Here is a 15672-nt window from a genome sequence, read left to right as displayed (position 1 = left end):
TGGCAAAGACAGGATTTGAACCCAGTTTGTTAAACTTCAAAGCCTGTTTTCTCAAATACTCTCTTACAGCCTTGAGTTTCTCTCCCTCTTTCCTTCTTTCTTCTCTTTCTTATGGACATATACTCTGCCCCTGTATACAATATAGTAGGATAGATAGATATAGATATATTGATACATATATAAATATCATACAAATATATAAAATCAAAATGTTACATAATTCAAATTGGAACAGCTAGATTTTTTTACCTTTTGGTCGATAAGCATTTAGTGAGCACCATGGACTATCCCAGTTATAGTGTAGATAATACATGGCAAATGTAGAAACGTGGTTTAGACCATGAGTGGTGCTGGCCTTCAGAAGGGAGAAACCAACAGGCCTGAGCACTTAGAAGAGGCGTTCTGGAAGTGCGGTGATAAGAGCTGGGCCATATTGGCTGGGCAGCATTCAGATAGAAGAGCAAGAAAGAGAACCGTGTATGGTTCCACTGGCGGTGGGAATCAGTGTGGTGTATTTGGGGGATGGTGCCGGGGAGAAGCACAGAGCACAGGGGTCAGCATGTTGGCAAAAGTTGTAGTACGAGAGTCAGAGGTGCAAACCCATCCTATAGGAAACATAAGGCTGCTCCTCTGGATAGAGAAAGATCCTCCCTTGCCTCGTTAAAACAATCCTGAAAATGGGGTATCTGCCAGGAGCCTTTGAGATACAATGGCATTCCCCCGGTAACCCAGAGACTCAGTAACAGTTCCACTCCAAGCATCATCCTTGTGCACATTTGAAATAAATTATTCTCACTTCCTGTTTTGTCACATATCTGTGTTTCTACCAATCTTGTAGACCTCAGAGAAGAATCAGATTGGCATTACGTCCAGCTCAGTGACCCCTGGCCAGACCTGGAGCTGTTCAAGAAGTTGCCTTTTGACTACATTATTCACGATCCCAAGTATGAGGATGCTAGTCTGATTTGTTCACACCATCAGAGCATGAAGAGTGAAGGTCAGATTTCAAATCACTTGCTTCACCTTCTTCCAGAGTACGTGTGACTAGCCTCTTGAAGGGATGAGCTGGATTTTGTTAGTGATGAGCTGAATTATCAGGTGGTGGTGAATTAACCGGTGGTGCCTGGTCGAGAAGGGAGGTCGCCACCTCAGCGGACTAGGAAGGGGTCTTCACCGAACCCACGGAGGAGGACTTGCTGCTCAGTGGGTGCTGCTGCTGCTGAGGACACTGTTGGTGATTTGTCATGGTCACACTATCTGAAGGTTCTGGTTCCTAGAGGATCAAACACATGTATGTTCGTTTATGAATTTGAATTGCCGTAACGAAATGCACATATTTCCCTCCCTGTCCACAGGCTCTTGTTTTCTCCCTTCTTCTTCAGGGACCTCTGACTTTCACAGTATTGTGACGCTGCAGGGTTTCAGGGTCACCATCAGCAAACACTGAATATTAGTGTCCAGTGTGATTATAAATACTGGCTAGAAAAGTTTGCAATGTAAGAGGAAAATACTCACCAGCCTGCATTTCAAACTAATAATTTTCTCTTCATTGTTGTCAGAATAGCTCACTTTCACTGCAGGGTCCTTCATATAGGCCAGTCTCTAATGGAGGTTAAGCATTCAAATCTAAATCCTGCTACGGCATTTAAAAAAATGGGGACAACTTATCTGCATTACGGTATTTGCATATTAAGTTGGCAATCCGTTTACATTGTCAAGTAGCGAATCCTTGAATATGTGTTTGTAAAACATCTGTAGGCCCCCCGTGTGTGACACCGTGTCAACCGTCTGTTCGTTTATCCCACTGAGACTGTCATCTCAGGGCCCAGACAGGCGAGAGGCCGTCGAGGTCGACCACCTATGAGAGCGTTTCAGTTTGAGTAGACCAGGCAAAGAATGTTTGTTCTGCCTCCTGCTGCTCTTTAATGCTGCCGGTTTCGTGCAGACAGAGGGATGTCCCGGAAGCCGGAGGACCTCTATGTGCGGCGTCATACGGCGCGGATGAGGCTGTCCAAGTACGCGGCCTATAACACATACCACCACTGTGAGCAGTGCCACCAGTACCTGGGCTTCCACCCCCGCTACCAGGTAGGAGCTGAGGCCCATGGCTCTGGGAGCGCTTCAGGTAGCTCCCTGCCACGTGCTTCACCTTGGCTGACGTCGTTGCTTTCACGATCGCTTCAAGTTTTCATTTGGAGTTGGAGATGGAAAGTTCTGGAAGCCCTTGCTTCCTGGTCTACTTGCATCCTCAGTTTCCTTCAATAATCTGTGAAATTGTTGCTGATGCTACAGAACAGTGATTCTCCTGATGTTACACATTTGTTAGTGGCAAAGTTAACTGACTGTAGATGTCTTACTTTTCTTTAGGTCCTAGCAAGTTCAAAAGTTAGCTCAGTGTGGCAGACACGTACTGAGGGCTTCCTATGTACCAGACACAGACAGAGATGAATAAGCTTTGTCCACATATTCAAGACTGCATTTACAGAGCACCCACTACATGCCAGGCAGTGTGCTAGGCGCTTCTTAAATCTTGGTACTTCCCAACCTTATTTCGTGATAGAAGACAACATTTGCCTGGATGCTGTAAATGGATAAACTACTGACCCAGGGCTCTGGCTGGTCACCTGAAGGTGTCTGGTTCAAGCCACAAAGTACACTGGTTAGGGAACCTGACCTGTCTAGTTTCTTATTTAATTCTCATGAAAACCCCACGAGGCAGCAGCAATCTCCCCATTTTATAAGTGAAGCTCTGTCATGGGTGGGAAGCAGAGGAGAAGAGTTTGAAGAATCAGTGGGAATTTGCCCGGGGACCAAGGCAGATAGAAGGACAGGGAACAGCATGTGCAATAGAGGGGGGACATGGGGTCTCTGGGGGAATTGGAATTAGATTTGAGTCAGCTACTGCTGGAGCATAAAGTGCAAGGGGTGGGTAGTCCCAGGAGAGGAACCTGGAAAGGTGAGACAGAGAGCAGGCCACAAAAGCCCTCGATGCCATGGGGACGAAGGTGGACTTTTTCAGCAAGAACGCTAAGGAGGGGCAGGTGCAGATGAGGGGGAGGTCACCGTGGAGAGCATGGGCGCAGAAGCAGGGCGGCGGGAGGCTGGTGTCCAGGGCTCTTGAGAAGAAGTGACTAGAGGTGAGGCTAGACTTGGAGATGAGAGTGAGCCCGTGACCTCTGAATGTCAGTTTTCATGTCCGTAAAATGGGGATGATGACAGTACCTACTTCACAGGATTGTTAATTACAGTGCAAGGAGGGTAAAAGGGGGCCTGGACATAGTAAGTGTGATAGAAGTATACAGGTATATACTACTATTGTTATAATTGTTTTAATATTATTACACATAATGCTTATGATGAAAAAATACATTTATTACAATTAAAAATGAGATCTATAGTGTGACTGCTTTAGTTGGTAACTCAGCATGCCTCTGGGTCAAATCCAGAGTCCAGAAGGGGTTGGCGCCTGAATGGAGTCACTGGGTGAAGCATGATCGGAGTTAAAGATGGGAACAGATTCTAGCTGAGTGGGTATGGTCTCCAGTAGCAAGACCTGAGTGGCTATACTTGGTATTGGTGGGTTTCTCATGCTGTGAAACCTGTGGGTTTCTCATGCTGTGGGGCAGAGATGGCAGTGACCTCTGTGTAGTCATGGCCACGATGGGCCTGGGTTCTTCTGGGGGGCAACGATGGACTCTGATGACAAGCTCTGTCCTTTCCCTCGCACCTCAGCTCTATGAGTCCACCCTGCACGCCTTTGCCTTCTCTTACTCCATGCTAGGAGAGGAGATCCAGCTCCATTTCATCATCCCCAAGTCCAAGGAGCACCACTTCGTCTTCAGCCAACCTGGGGGCCAGCTGGAGAGCATGCGACTGCCCCTCGTCACAGACAAGGTACTGGCTTTGCGTCCCAGCGGGTCAAATCAACGTGGCTGCACACGACCACTGAACTGGAGACCTAGAGACTGTCGTTGCCCGATGAGTCAAGGGCATGTGGGGCAGGGTGGAGAGACCGACAGGCTGATTGAACCTGGAGGAGCCTGGGGAGCATGTGGGCTTGGGGTCCCTCAGTCACGTGTGAGCCTTGCTCTACCGTTTACTAGTTGTGTTATGGGAACTTGTCCCCCAGTATCTCTGACCCTCATCTCCTCATCTGTAAACTTGGTCAATAATAACTCTTGCCAAAGCTTGTTGTGAGGATTATTTGGAATAACTGATGTAAGGCGCCAGCACAGTGCCTGGAAGATAAGGAGGGCTGAGTAGGTGTTCGTCCCTTCCACTGTCGTGTCTTTCATGCTCTGTTACGGGTCCTTTAAGCAGGCCGAGGTGGTAGAGTAGCATCGATCGTGACTCCCTCAGGGCCGGTCACCCAACTTCAGCAGTCACAAACTCACGGCCGGTCTTGTCTGTCCTCTTCTCTTCGCATTCCTGTTTTATTTGGAAGCAAATCCCAGACATTGTATCATTCCGCTCATCAAGATTGAAGAGTTTATCTCTAACGGATAAATTTCTGCTCTTCTGAAGAGAGTCTTCTTAATAATCCGTCGTCTCTGTGACCGCCATTCTCACAGAGATGCTCCTCCTGCAGTGATGGAGGATTTGTCTGTTGCTCCACTCCTTTTCCAGCCAGTTCCAATCGGGACTGGTACTGAGCACCAGCTGCTTGCACAGCTTTGTAGCAGGTCCTTTGAGGAATTCAGAGGGAATGGCAGACCTAGCTTGGCCAGAGGAACTTACTGTTGAGACAAGAGTAGAAGAAAACATAGTTATTTATATAAAAGATTCACAGCCTGAGCGTATAAATAGCTAGGCTATGTGGGTAAGTGATTGGGAGATGAAGTCATTCGAGAACAACGTGTACTCAGAGCACTCAGAGGGACTGCTCCACGTCGTCCGTCCACCTCCAGCAGGCTAGCCCAGGCTCGTTCCTGGGAGGGTTCTGAGGGAGGGTGGAATGTATCAGGCCTCCTGAGGCCCGGCTCAGAACTGGCACACGGTCATTTTTGACAAGGCTAAGCCGGACTCAAGGAGTGTGGAAATAGACTCCATCTTTTGATGGAAGATGCTGCAAGGTCACATTTCAAAGTGGGGAGAGTCGTTGTCACCACAGTTACAAACACTTTCCCTCATTATGTCTATACTTTCCAGAGTCACGAATATATAAAAAGTCCAACATTCACTCCAACAACTGGCCGTCACGAACACGGACTCTTTAACCTGTACCACGCAATGGATGGGGCCAGCCATTTGCATGTGCTGGTTGTCAAGGAGTATGAAATGGCTATTTATAAGAAATACTGGCCCAACCACATCATGCTGGTGCTCCCGAGTATCTTCAACAGCGCTGGAGTCGGTAGGCATTTTTAACTTGGCTTACTCAGTAAAATCTCTGAATAGAGACTTGAGAGAATGTTCTGGAAATGGAAGCGTTAAACATTTTTAATCAAGCTTTTTGACTTTGAATGTTTCTTTGAATATTCATTTTCTTCGATGTTTGGTTATTGATTCATGTTCTCAATTGTTAGAAAAGCGAGAATAAGCAGGCAAATATGTGTGCAAATTGGAGAGCAGTGTTTTCCTCCCTAGAATTTCCTCTCCCCAGTCAACAGCCGGTAGTGGATGAGAGAGGCAGCATAGGACCATGGGGCTGGTCTTGGGGTGGAAGCTCGATGGACGGTTCGAATCCTAACTGAGGCTTTGTCCTGTGTGGATGTCTGTGAGGGACAGACCTGAGTCAGGGGTGGTTTTGCCCATTCCAGGCGCCGCCCATTTCCTGATCAAGGAGCTCTCCTACCACAACCTGGAGCTCGAGAGAAACCGGCAGGAGGAGCTCGGCATCAAGCCGCAGGACATCTGGCCTTTCATCGTGATTTCTGATGACTCCTGCGTGATGTGGAACGTGGTGGACGTCGACGGTGGCGGCGAGAGAAGCAGGTGAGCTGCCTGCCTGCTGCCGACCAGAAGGACGCACGAGCACATCTCTTTTCAGTGGGGGGTTCTCGTCCACCCTCTGAGGACCACAGAGGGTGCTGCACGTTAGAAGGCGTGGCTTGTGGCCGACAGAGGCCTTCATGTGCAGACTCACATTCCAAGCTTTACTTTGAGTTTTAAATTTTTTAAAGAATTTATCGAAGTGAAATGTATCTGGAAAATCACACAATATCTATTCAGTGTAAAATATATACAGAAAGGAAAGTATGATACATATACAGAAATTTTCACAAACTGACCACATCCATGTAACCAACTCCCGTCTGAAGAAACGGAACGTGACTGGTGCCCCAGAAGCCCCCTCCTGTCGCCTCCCAGTGCCTTCCCCCCTCCCTAACCTAACTCCTAACAGCTAGCTGTGTTTGCATTTGCTGTGTGACATTAGGGAATGTCACATCTGAATGTTTCAACTTAGGGCTGCCTGATGGCTTCTGATTATTTTTGGCTTGTTTTTTTGAGAGACAACATTAGGCTAGCTCACCTCTTTTGTGTTAATGACATCCTGATGTGACAATTACCATTAATCACTGTTCTAGAAAAAAGTGTTTTCTGTATGACAGAGCTATACAGAGCTTATGAGAACAGGGATCTGCTTTGCTTTGAGTATTCTTGCTGCTACTTTCCCGAGGGCAGGAGCTTGGCTGGCAGCTGAGATGGAAGAGAACTGAACTTTTCAAGCTGCCTTTCTGAATTTCATTCTAAAGCAGGAGTTAAAGTTCTGGAATGTCAGAGTGGCCAAGGCCTTAGAGAGTTTGGTTTAAGCCCCTCAGTTGGGGAAAAGAAAGGTGAGGTCCAGAAAAGTTGAGCAACTTGCCTGAACAATCGTGCACAGAACTCTCATCAGCCGACTCCCAGCTGTGGAGTCGCTCCCTTCAGCCCGCCCTCCCTGGTCATCAGGTGTCCCTCAGTGTCTTCACAGACCTCAGACGCTGTCATTGTGGGGTGGGAGGTGTTGACGTGCTCCCTCCTTCCTTCCCTCCTCTGTCACTTGGAATTCACAGTAGTAGAAAGGCTCATTTCCCCACCATTTTACCTTCAGATCTGTGAACTGGAAATGCAAGGTGCTTTGGCACAGCGGAAGGAAGGCGGGTTTTGGAAGGAGACAGCACTGTTCAAATCCAGACTCTACTGAGTGACAGACACTGGGCAAGTCATTCGGAGCCACTTTTTCCTCATCTTCAAAATTAGGGTGATAATGCCCATGTCCTAGGATTGCTCCGAGGATAAATGACAGTAAATTTGAGGTGCTTAGCACGTGTCTGGGTTGTGATGGATGCCGTCTGCACCAGCCCCACCCAGCACGTAAGGTTCAGTTGGAAAGCCAGCATCCAGGGGGCCTGGCTGTTGTTTGCATGTCAGCTTAGGATGTCCATCTCCCTCCTTCAAGCAGGGAATTTTCCTGGTCAGAAAGAAACGTCTCTTTGAAGCACATTATGCAGCACATCGAGGCGTCCCCCAACATCACGCACTACGCCCTGATCGGCATGCGGAAGTGGTCCAGCAGGACCGGGTGCCGGGAGGTGCGTGAGCCCTTCTCCCGCTGCCACGTGCACGACTTCATCATCCTGAACGTGGACCTGACCCAGAACGTGCAGTATAACCAGAACCGGTGAGTTCCCGCCCCACCGCAGCGTCAGCACAGCCCCCGTCCCAGAGCCCTCTGAGAGGGGCAGCCTTAGGCCTGGAGGACGGTTGCTCCTCCTCTGCCCTGCAAACCAGAGGCTTCCCGCCCATGGCGTTGGCCTGGCACCTGCTGTCAGCCCTTACGTTTTTGGGTAGTTTTGTTGTATAGTATTTTGGAGGGGAGATTTGCGTAAGATCATTCAACTTCCTTCATTAATTCACATGATACTTTCTCTAGTGACTTACCCTGTGCTATGTGTTTATGTACTTCTCTTGCTTTTTTGGCTCCCTCTCCGAACACATCACTTTTTAGGAGCTTTAGCACTTAAGAAAACTATAATTTCCATATGTCGCTCTCAGTGGTTCTAACCGCAGAAGTGCTCACGTCTCAAGAATAACCCAATAACTAGTGTTTACTGAGCATCTCTGTGTGCCAGGCAGTGGACACACTGCCCGAGGTGGTCCACATAGGAGTGTTGATTTTTGAGCCGGACAGACCTGCTGAGAATCTGGGTTCAGCTACTTTTCAGCTTTGTGGTTTAAACAGGTGACTTGCCATCTCTGAACCTTGCTTTCCTCAGCTATAAAAGGTGGCTGATGTTTTTAGCCTGGGAGATTTGTCATTTTCTTTTTAACAAATAGATGAAGTGGTGTTTATCAAGCCCCTCACACGGTGCCTGGAAGGTAGCATATGGTCAAGAAACGGCAGTCCTCTTGTAGTTTAAGCCCCGGTGCATCCTGCCTTTCCTGGTGCAGACACATCACGATTTGTCCTGTTTTCCTTGTTCGTTCTGGCTTGTATGCCTCCCTGGAGGAAGGTCGTTAAGGCAGGAACCAGCCTCCTCTGCCTCCCTGGCCCCAGTGCAGGTGTGCGTGCTCCCTTATCTGGTGGGGTGTGAGCTGCCTCCTGTGCCATCTGCCTCTCCTCTGCTTCTGAGCAGGTTCACGTGTGACGACGTGGACTTCAACCTGCGGGTGCACAGCGCCGGCCTCCTGCTGTGCCGGTTCAACCGCTTCAGCGTGATGAAGAAGCAGATCGCGGTGGGCGGGCACAGGTCCTTCCACATCACGTCCAAGGTGAGTGTGGCTATGTGCTGGGCAAGCTGAGTGCCCGCTGGGTCTGCCACCAGCAATGCCGTGGTGTGAAAACTGAAAGTGGGAGCTGGTGGGAGGCTACAGGGTTGCCTTCGAGTCAGTAGGGTGGGCTTCACCGCTGGGGAGTGTCAGTCAAGGTTTCCAATTGTGTCTGCTCAGCTCACAGCCACCACCAAAACCTCCTGTGTGCTCCGGCGCTGCCCACCATGCTCTCCCTGATGGCCCCCGTGCACGTCTCCGTCACAGCACTCGGTGCTCTCTCGTCTGGCTCCTCCGCTGGACAGAGCTCCTGGGGGCAGGTGTGGTGCCACCAGGACAGTGGCTGGCCCTGTAGCTGTCTGGATGGCACTGATGCGCTAGCTTGATAGCTGTGCTGTCTGTCCACGAGCCAGGCTCTGGGTAGGGAGATGAAGGATCTGATTGTGTGGGCACTGGCTGGGCAGGCCTGCGGAATTTCAGATGCGAGTCCCAGCAAGCCCTCAGGGTTCTGCCCTCCAGGAGCCATGAGGGCCGGCCTATCCCTGCCTGAAGGTCTCCGATCCCTGGGCCAGAGCCTGGTCTTACTTTCCACCTCCTGTGGACCCTGACTCTTGTGCTGATGATGTCAGCCAGTTCTAATGGCAGCTGCCTCTTCCAGCCTCTGTCCCTCCTGGTGTCCCCTAACTCCTTAGGTGGTTGCCATCCCTGAGCTGGGTCACGTCTGATCTCAGACCCAGTTGCACCCACTCCGGCCCTTTCCCATCAGCAGGGAGTGCAGCTTCCCTGGGAGGGAAAGTCCATCCTCATTTCTCCTGCAGAGTAGCAGGATGCTTCAGGAAAAGCTCTGTACTTCCAGAGGAACCTGGGAATCATTTAGTTAGGTCCCCCCAACCCCACACTGAGATTTCTCTCTGAAATTGTGTTAGATTTATGGTTTAATTTGAGAAGAATTGCTGTACTTTACCGTATTTTTTTTTACTGTGCTTTTCTTTACTGTATTAAATCTTTCTACCAAAGAGCTTGATGTGCTTTTAAAACTAATTTTTCTTTTATTTCCCTCTGCATCATTTTTTAACTCTTTGGTATTTTATCTTTATTCCTATTTTGAACATAATCTTATTTTTCCATTAGGTTTAAAGCATCTTGACTATATATAAGAAAGCTGGTAATGTTTTATAGTCTTTCACTTGAATGAAATAACTGTTTTCATTTATTGATTCCTGTAACATTTACCGCACACGCAGCCCCTTCACTCAGGAGTATGTGGCCTAGCCGCTGAGACAGATGTTAAACAAATAAGTAGTGAAGTGCCATTGTGATGAGCACCGAAGGATGACGTGTGTGTCACAGGGGGACCCAGCCTTGCTGGGGGTGGAGGCAGGAGTCTGTGTGAGTGTCCCTGAGGAAGTGACATCATTGCGGAGCCTGGAGGATGAGAAAGAGCCACCTCTGCAGGCACAGGGAAGAATCCGGGCGAAGGTGCTGAGGGGTGGGAGCAAGGACCTTGGCATGGAAGAAGCACCAAGGGGCGGGGTGCGGGCGAGGGGCAGAGATGAGCTGGAGAAGGAGCAGGGCCTTATCTGCCATGGGAAGGTTCTGGACTTTTCTCGAGGAGTAATGAGAAGCCGTTGAAGGTGTCCAGCAGAGGATTTTATTAGCTTTATTTGTGTCAGCAGTCTCTCTGGCTACAGCGGCCAAGGAGTAAGAGACTGTGGGCTCGGGTGGCCGGGCGGTTGAGAGGAAGGGCAGTGGGTGTCAGCAGGGTACAGATAGGATCTGGGGGTCGGGGAAGGCTGACCGTTCCTAGAGGTCTGCACTCCTGGATTTGGGGAAGAGTTCCCAAGGTCTGTTGGCTCTCTCGTTTTTTCCTAGAGCAGACAGCCAATTCTCTGCATGGAATGGTCAGTGTCTGCAATTCTTACTGATCACATTGATCAGTTTTCACACGTCGCGCTTTGGTAAAACCTAATTTTCTTAAGAAAGAGTTTTATTGTCTCAGGTCCCATCATCTCAGCTCACATCCGCTCATTTATGTGTTCTCAGCTCACAGCACTGCCCTGCCACAGGGCACTCCCCCTGGATTCCCACAGCCCGGAAGCCTTGAGACGGGCGTCCCCGCTCAGTGGCTGAGTGGCTGATGCCGTCCCTCTCCATGCAGGTGTCTGACAGCCCCGTGGCCATCGTGCCAGCCCAGTACATCTGCGCCCCCGACAGCAAGCACACGTTCCTCGCGGCCCCCGCACAGCTGCTGCTCGAGAAGTTCCTCCAACACCACAGCCATCGCTTCTTCCCGCTCTCCCTGAAGAACCACGGCCACCCCGTGCTGTCGGTCGACTGCTACCTTAACCTGGGGTCTCAGGTAATTTCAGAGGGGCGCTGTCCAACCCATACATCAGGGGAATTCCTAAAATAGATAGGCTGGAATCAGGGACTTAGAATTGTCAGTACTCACCTACTTCATCTCAGGTGTTTAGCCCACTTTACAGCTGATGAAATAAAGGCTGAGAGGGTTCCTGTGGTTTGCCCCAATATAATAAGTTAGGAATCAAACCCAATTCTGATGCCAAAACGTTTCTGATTCTCAAGTGAATTAATGAATAGACGAATTGGGATACATCTCTTGGAATTGATTTTTAGGATATAGATTTGGAAATAACATTAAATATTGTTTCTGGCTCCCAAAACCTCGATCTTGTAAGTATTTGTCAGATGCAGAGCCCCAGCATAACGTTGTTGAGTATTGCATGGAAAATGATGTTTTCTCTTGGATTCCTTCCTTTTCAGATTTCCGTGTGTTATGTGAGCTCCAGGCCCCACTCTTTAAACATCAGCTGCTCGGACTTCCTGTTCAGTGGACTCCTGCTGTACCTCTGTGACTCTTTTGTGGGAGCCAGCTTTTTGAAAAAGTTTCATTTTCTGAAAGGTAACATCCCATACTCTTACCTTGGGCCTTGACTTGACTTGACTGCCTGTCATCACCTGGCCCCTTGGAGGAGGTGACTTCTGGTCCTCGTCCTTATGTGCCAATGGGTAAACTGAGGCTGAGAGGGACTATGACTGCCCCAACCATCAGGGAAGTGTGAGAAGGCTGGGACGGGACCCCAGGGTGGCTCTGTCCCCATGGCTATCTGGGTAGAGATGAGACACGTCCCCTTTCTTTTAGATGAATAGCAGATATTGCCAACTTTTGTGTTCCTTTTCAGTCCAAATTCTTACCATGAGCACGCAGACGCCCCAGGATGTTTCCTCCTGCTTGTCTTGGGGTGCTGCCTGCTGCTTTACTTTTACTCTAATCTTTCTCCTGTCACTGTTTTCATGCTAGAGTGGTGCAGAGTGACAAACATTCATTGTATATGACTTAAAAAAATTATTTCCAATCAGGCTGGGATCCCTAACCAGTCTTCACTTTTCTCTGATTGGTCTTTGCTCTGGCCGTCCTCCCTAGCAGGTGTCTAGTGGGCAGCCACTCTCTGGAAGGCTGGAAGGCCTTGGGAAGTAGGAGGAGGTCTCCACACAGTCTCTGCCCTGGGGAAACGTTTCATGTCGTGGGAGGGACGACATGTAGGTAGGAAGGTAGGTTGGTAGACAGACCAATAGAAGGAATGAATGAACAAGCAGAATGATGTAGCGATGTCCACTAGGAATCGAGAGGAGGGAGAAGTCACGTGCCTGGGCATCTGGGGAGAGGTGGGAGCTGCATCGGGCCTGGATGGGTGGGCACCTCGGATGGGAGAAGGTGGGCGCAGGCTGTGCGGTTGGCTCAGGCAGGACGGTTCGCAGCAAGGCTGGAGCTCTGAATGCTTCACTTGCCGTCTGACCGGTCTGTCTCCCTCCAGTTCTCCTCCTCCGTGCACTTCTTTGGCAACCTTTCTCCTGCCTCCATGTGGTCTCGCCTGCCAGACTTGCCCAATAGCATTTGCACTCTGTCTTGCTGAGGTTATGAGGCCTTCCGAGGGAAACGAGGTCCCTGGACATCTGGTCTTCCCTTCCACGCAGCGTCGTATTTCGTTATCTGCAAGTAGAATCCAGGCGGTAACTTTCCTTTGGATAAATTCGCCTGTTTTCTTCACACGCCTCTGCCATTGTCCACGCAGGTGCCACCTTGTGTGTGATCTGTCAGGACCGGAACTCACTCCGCCAGACGGTCGTCCGCCTCGAGCTGGAAGATGAGTGGCAGTTCCGACTGCGCGACGAGTTCCAGACCGCCAATGCAAAGGAAGACCGACCGCTCTTCTTTCTGACCGGACGACACATCTGAGAGACACCAGCAGATTCTCCAGAAGAGTGGAGTGCTCAGAACCTCATGCTATTGAGGCTAAAAGAATTCCTGGAACCACAGGGTGTTTGAACTGGAGCGGGCCCCAGAGACTGTCTGCTGTGCACCCTCCTCATGGTACGTGGCAGGGAGCCGAGGCCCAGCGATGGATGGAGATTTATTGAGAGTGAAGAGGATGAGTGGCTGGCGAACAGGACCACAAACCCAAGCCTCCTGGGTTCTGGGCCAGGCCGTGTTGCCCTGGGCTATGTCAAAGTCCATTTTGTGAAGACAAAGGTTTGCCCACCGTCATGTCATCCATATGCTTCTGTGGACAAACTTGACTTTTCTTTTAGTTCTTAAGGATCACTCTTGGATTATCTCGTAGAGGCGCCAGTATTTCAGGCGACAGATATGATGTTAGCTGTGTAGGTTTCCCTGTCACCTACTACAAAGCAATATTCCAGAAGAACATTGTAACCGTAAAGGCTGGGGACAAGAAAAAACTGCGTGGGTCACTTGATAAGAATTATGAGTTGTTTACAAGTTGCCCTTTTAGAAGCTAGCCCAAAGGCGTCCACTGTAATAAAGGAAAGCAAATTGTTTTCCCTCCGAGCAAATATAATTCTCTTAAAACGGTATAGGGCAATTCCCTCCCCCTTGGAAAGGGCGAAAGTGGAAAGAAACTTTCTTTAAAACTAAAGAGGTTTCAGGAAGGAAATTAGGGTTACAGAGGTTGATGTTAAGAAAAGCATTTGCCTTACAAAGGAAAGAGGAGCAAATTGGTTACTTGAAACCAGCAATGAAAACAACCAAAGTGATATGTAAACGAGTTAATAAGAACTAGACTTCCGACTATAATTTATTGAAGCTCAGTTTTCAGTTCCTTAAATAGTTTGTTTTCTCTTATGAGTGACCGGTCCCTGACGAGAGAGGAAGGGGACCGATGAGAGAAGAAGGCAGGGGTGTTCCATGATGCCCACACGTTCGCTTGCCTGCTGGAACATTTTTTTAAACCAGCATGTTAGAGTGCCACCTACAGGCCGGATGTTGGGCCCGGTGCTGTCACAGTTACCACCTCGCTTAATCCTTCCAACAGCCTGTGTGGTGGAATGATTCTCCCACTTGAAAGATGAGAAGGTTGAGATGCAGAGGGCACCTCCCCAGGCGGGAAAGCAGTAGAAGCACAAGTCAGACTCCTGGGTTCTGGACTCCAGAGTCTGTCTCCCCCTGCCCCACATTGCTTTTGGAGTGGCCCGTAACCCAAGGAAAAGTTTACTGGTACTCAAAACTTGATCATCAGAGAGCATTCTTAGACATCCATCGCAGACATTTATAAGCACTCTAGTGGATAACAATCCAAGAAGAAATTATTTTAAAAGATGATGCCAAAGAGTTGATGTCAATGTTTTCTTCCCTAAGAAAAAAAATCCGTGAGTATAAAAGATTAGATGAATGTTCATAAAATGATTCCTTTGTATATGCCATTATTCCTATTTTGGAATAAAAACTTATTTTCTTTAGTTATTTCTGTCTTTTGTAAATAGTGGCTTCTGTGCTATTCTTCCCATTTTATTAGTTAATTTAAACTTGAAAAAGCAAATATTCTTGTTTGTTCCAGCCTTATAAATAAAACTTATAATGCATTTATTGTCTCTTTGGTGGGAATGAATTGCATTGTTTTGAGAGGAAGTGGTGTGGCCAGGGGTCTCCAGGGGCTGCCTGCTTAAAATCTCATGGCACCACAGAAAAGACAGTTCTGGAAAGGAAATAGGAATAAATCCATAAGAGCAGGGGTGTATTAACACGTGGCGGAATCCCTGAAAGAGAAAAGGCAAACCGAATTGGGAATGGAGAACACAGCAGTTCAGAGCGTGCAGAGAAGACTGCCACACAGGATGGTGGTTCTAGGGGTGCGCTGAGTTTCCAAGGGGCTAAAGTAGCCGGGGGGGGGCCCTGGGTGTTCGTCAGGATGATTAGCGGGGAGCGGTGGGAGCAGTTAGGCTGTTGGATTCCTCCCAGTCCTCCCACTGCCCTCCCAGTTGTCCACCAACCTGGGCTCAGCAGCTGGCAGTGGCTATGGCTTAAGCAGAGTCTGGAACCCAAGCAGGAATAGGGCAGGGGGGCCAGACCCTTGTGAAGACGAGCTGTTGGCGCTGCCTTCTCCATGGCATTGTCCTGTCCCACAGTCACTTGGACAGTTATGGTAAACAATAAACAAGCAGGAGCTCCCTCAAACTAAAACACAACTAAAACTCATGAAAAAATGTAGTAGACATTAGTATATAGTGAAAGGTGATCACCTCAATAAGAGTCGAGAAAGCAAACAGAATCCTATAAAACAAGTGTAATTAAAATCAGAAGAAAATGAGATTATATTGTATCCAGAATGAAAGGATCAATTACAGATCTGGGAAATTAAAACTAAAGCCTCGATAGGAAGATGAAATAGCCAGACAGGTTGGCACAAGAGTCAGATAGAGAGCTGGAAGGTGCAGCTGAGGACGTCTCTAAGAAGGCAGCAAAAGGAGTGTTCGTGGTCTGTGCCACCCTTCTCCCCTCGCGCTCTGCGTTGTCGGCCACCTGGCCCTCCTGGACCACCTTGGCTACTGCCAAGCAAACACCCATCTCAGGCCTGTTGTTTCCTCTGCCTGGGATGCTCCTCCCCGTCACATCCGCTTGGATCTCTCCCTCACTTCTGCTGGACCCTTAATACTCAAAGGCCACCT

At 49.0% G+C, this 15672-nt stretch overlaps 1 protein-coding gene across 28 annotated transcripts in view; it reads left to right on the top strand.

Annotated features, from left to right (window-relative positions):
* Positions 1 to 14589, top strand: part of GREB1 (growth regulating estrogen receptor binding 1) — a 140827-nt gene extending 126238 nt beyond the window's left edge. For 13 of the 28 annotated variants that reach the window (XR_011526735.1, XM_070574432.1, XM_070574431.1 and 10 more), the window contains 10 exons: positions 839 to 997; positions 1946 to 2088; positions 3733 to 3894; positions 5149 to 5353; positions 5760 to 5934; positions 7379 to 7600; positions 8556 to 8691; positions 10847 to 11047; positions 11473 to 11611; positions 12783 to 14589. Coding sequence is in view for 25 of the 28 variants with exons in the window: in XM_070574432.1 (XP_070430533.1) it covers positions 839 to 997; positions 1946 to 2088; positions 3733 to 3894; positions 5149 to 5353; positions 5760 to 5934; positions 7379 to 7600; positions 8556 to 8691; positions 10847 to 11047; positions 11473 to 11611; positions 12783 to 12946 (1706 nt within the window). In the remaining 3 variants the exon portion in view is untranslated. The remainder of the gene's footprint in view (positions 1 to 838; positions 998 to 1945; positions 2089 to 3732; positions 3895 to 5148; positions 5354 to 5759; positions 5935 to 7378; positions 7601 to 8555; positions 8692 to 10846; positions 11048 to 11472; positions 11612 to 12782) is intronic. The other 15 variants (XM_070574436.1, XM_070574435.1, XM_070574433.1 and 12 more) reach the window with 3 other exon arrangements.
* Positions 14590 to 15672: the final 1083 nt, after the last annotated feature.

Source organism: Equus przewalskii, chromosome 14 (genome assembly GCF_037783145.1).
Source record: "Equus przewalskii isolate Varuska chromosome 14, EquPr2, whole genome shotgun sequence".
In the NCBI taxonomy this organism is placed as follows: Eukaryota; Metazoa; Chordata; class Mammalia; order Perissodactyla; family Equidae; genus Equus; species Equus przewalskii.
Note: the sequence above shows the minus strand (reverse complement) of the source record. Positions and strands in the feature narration are given on the sequence as shown.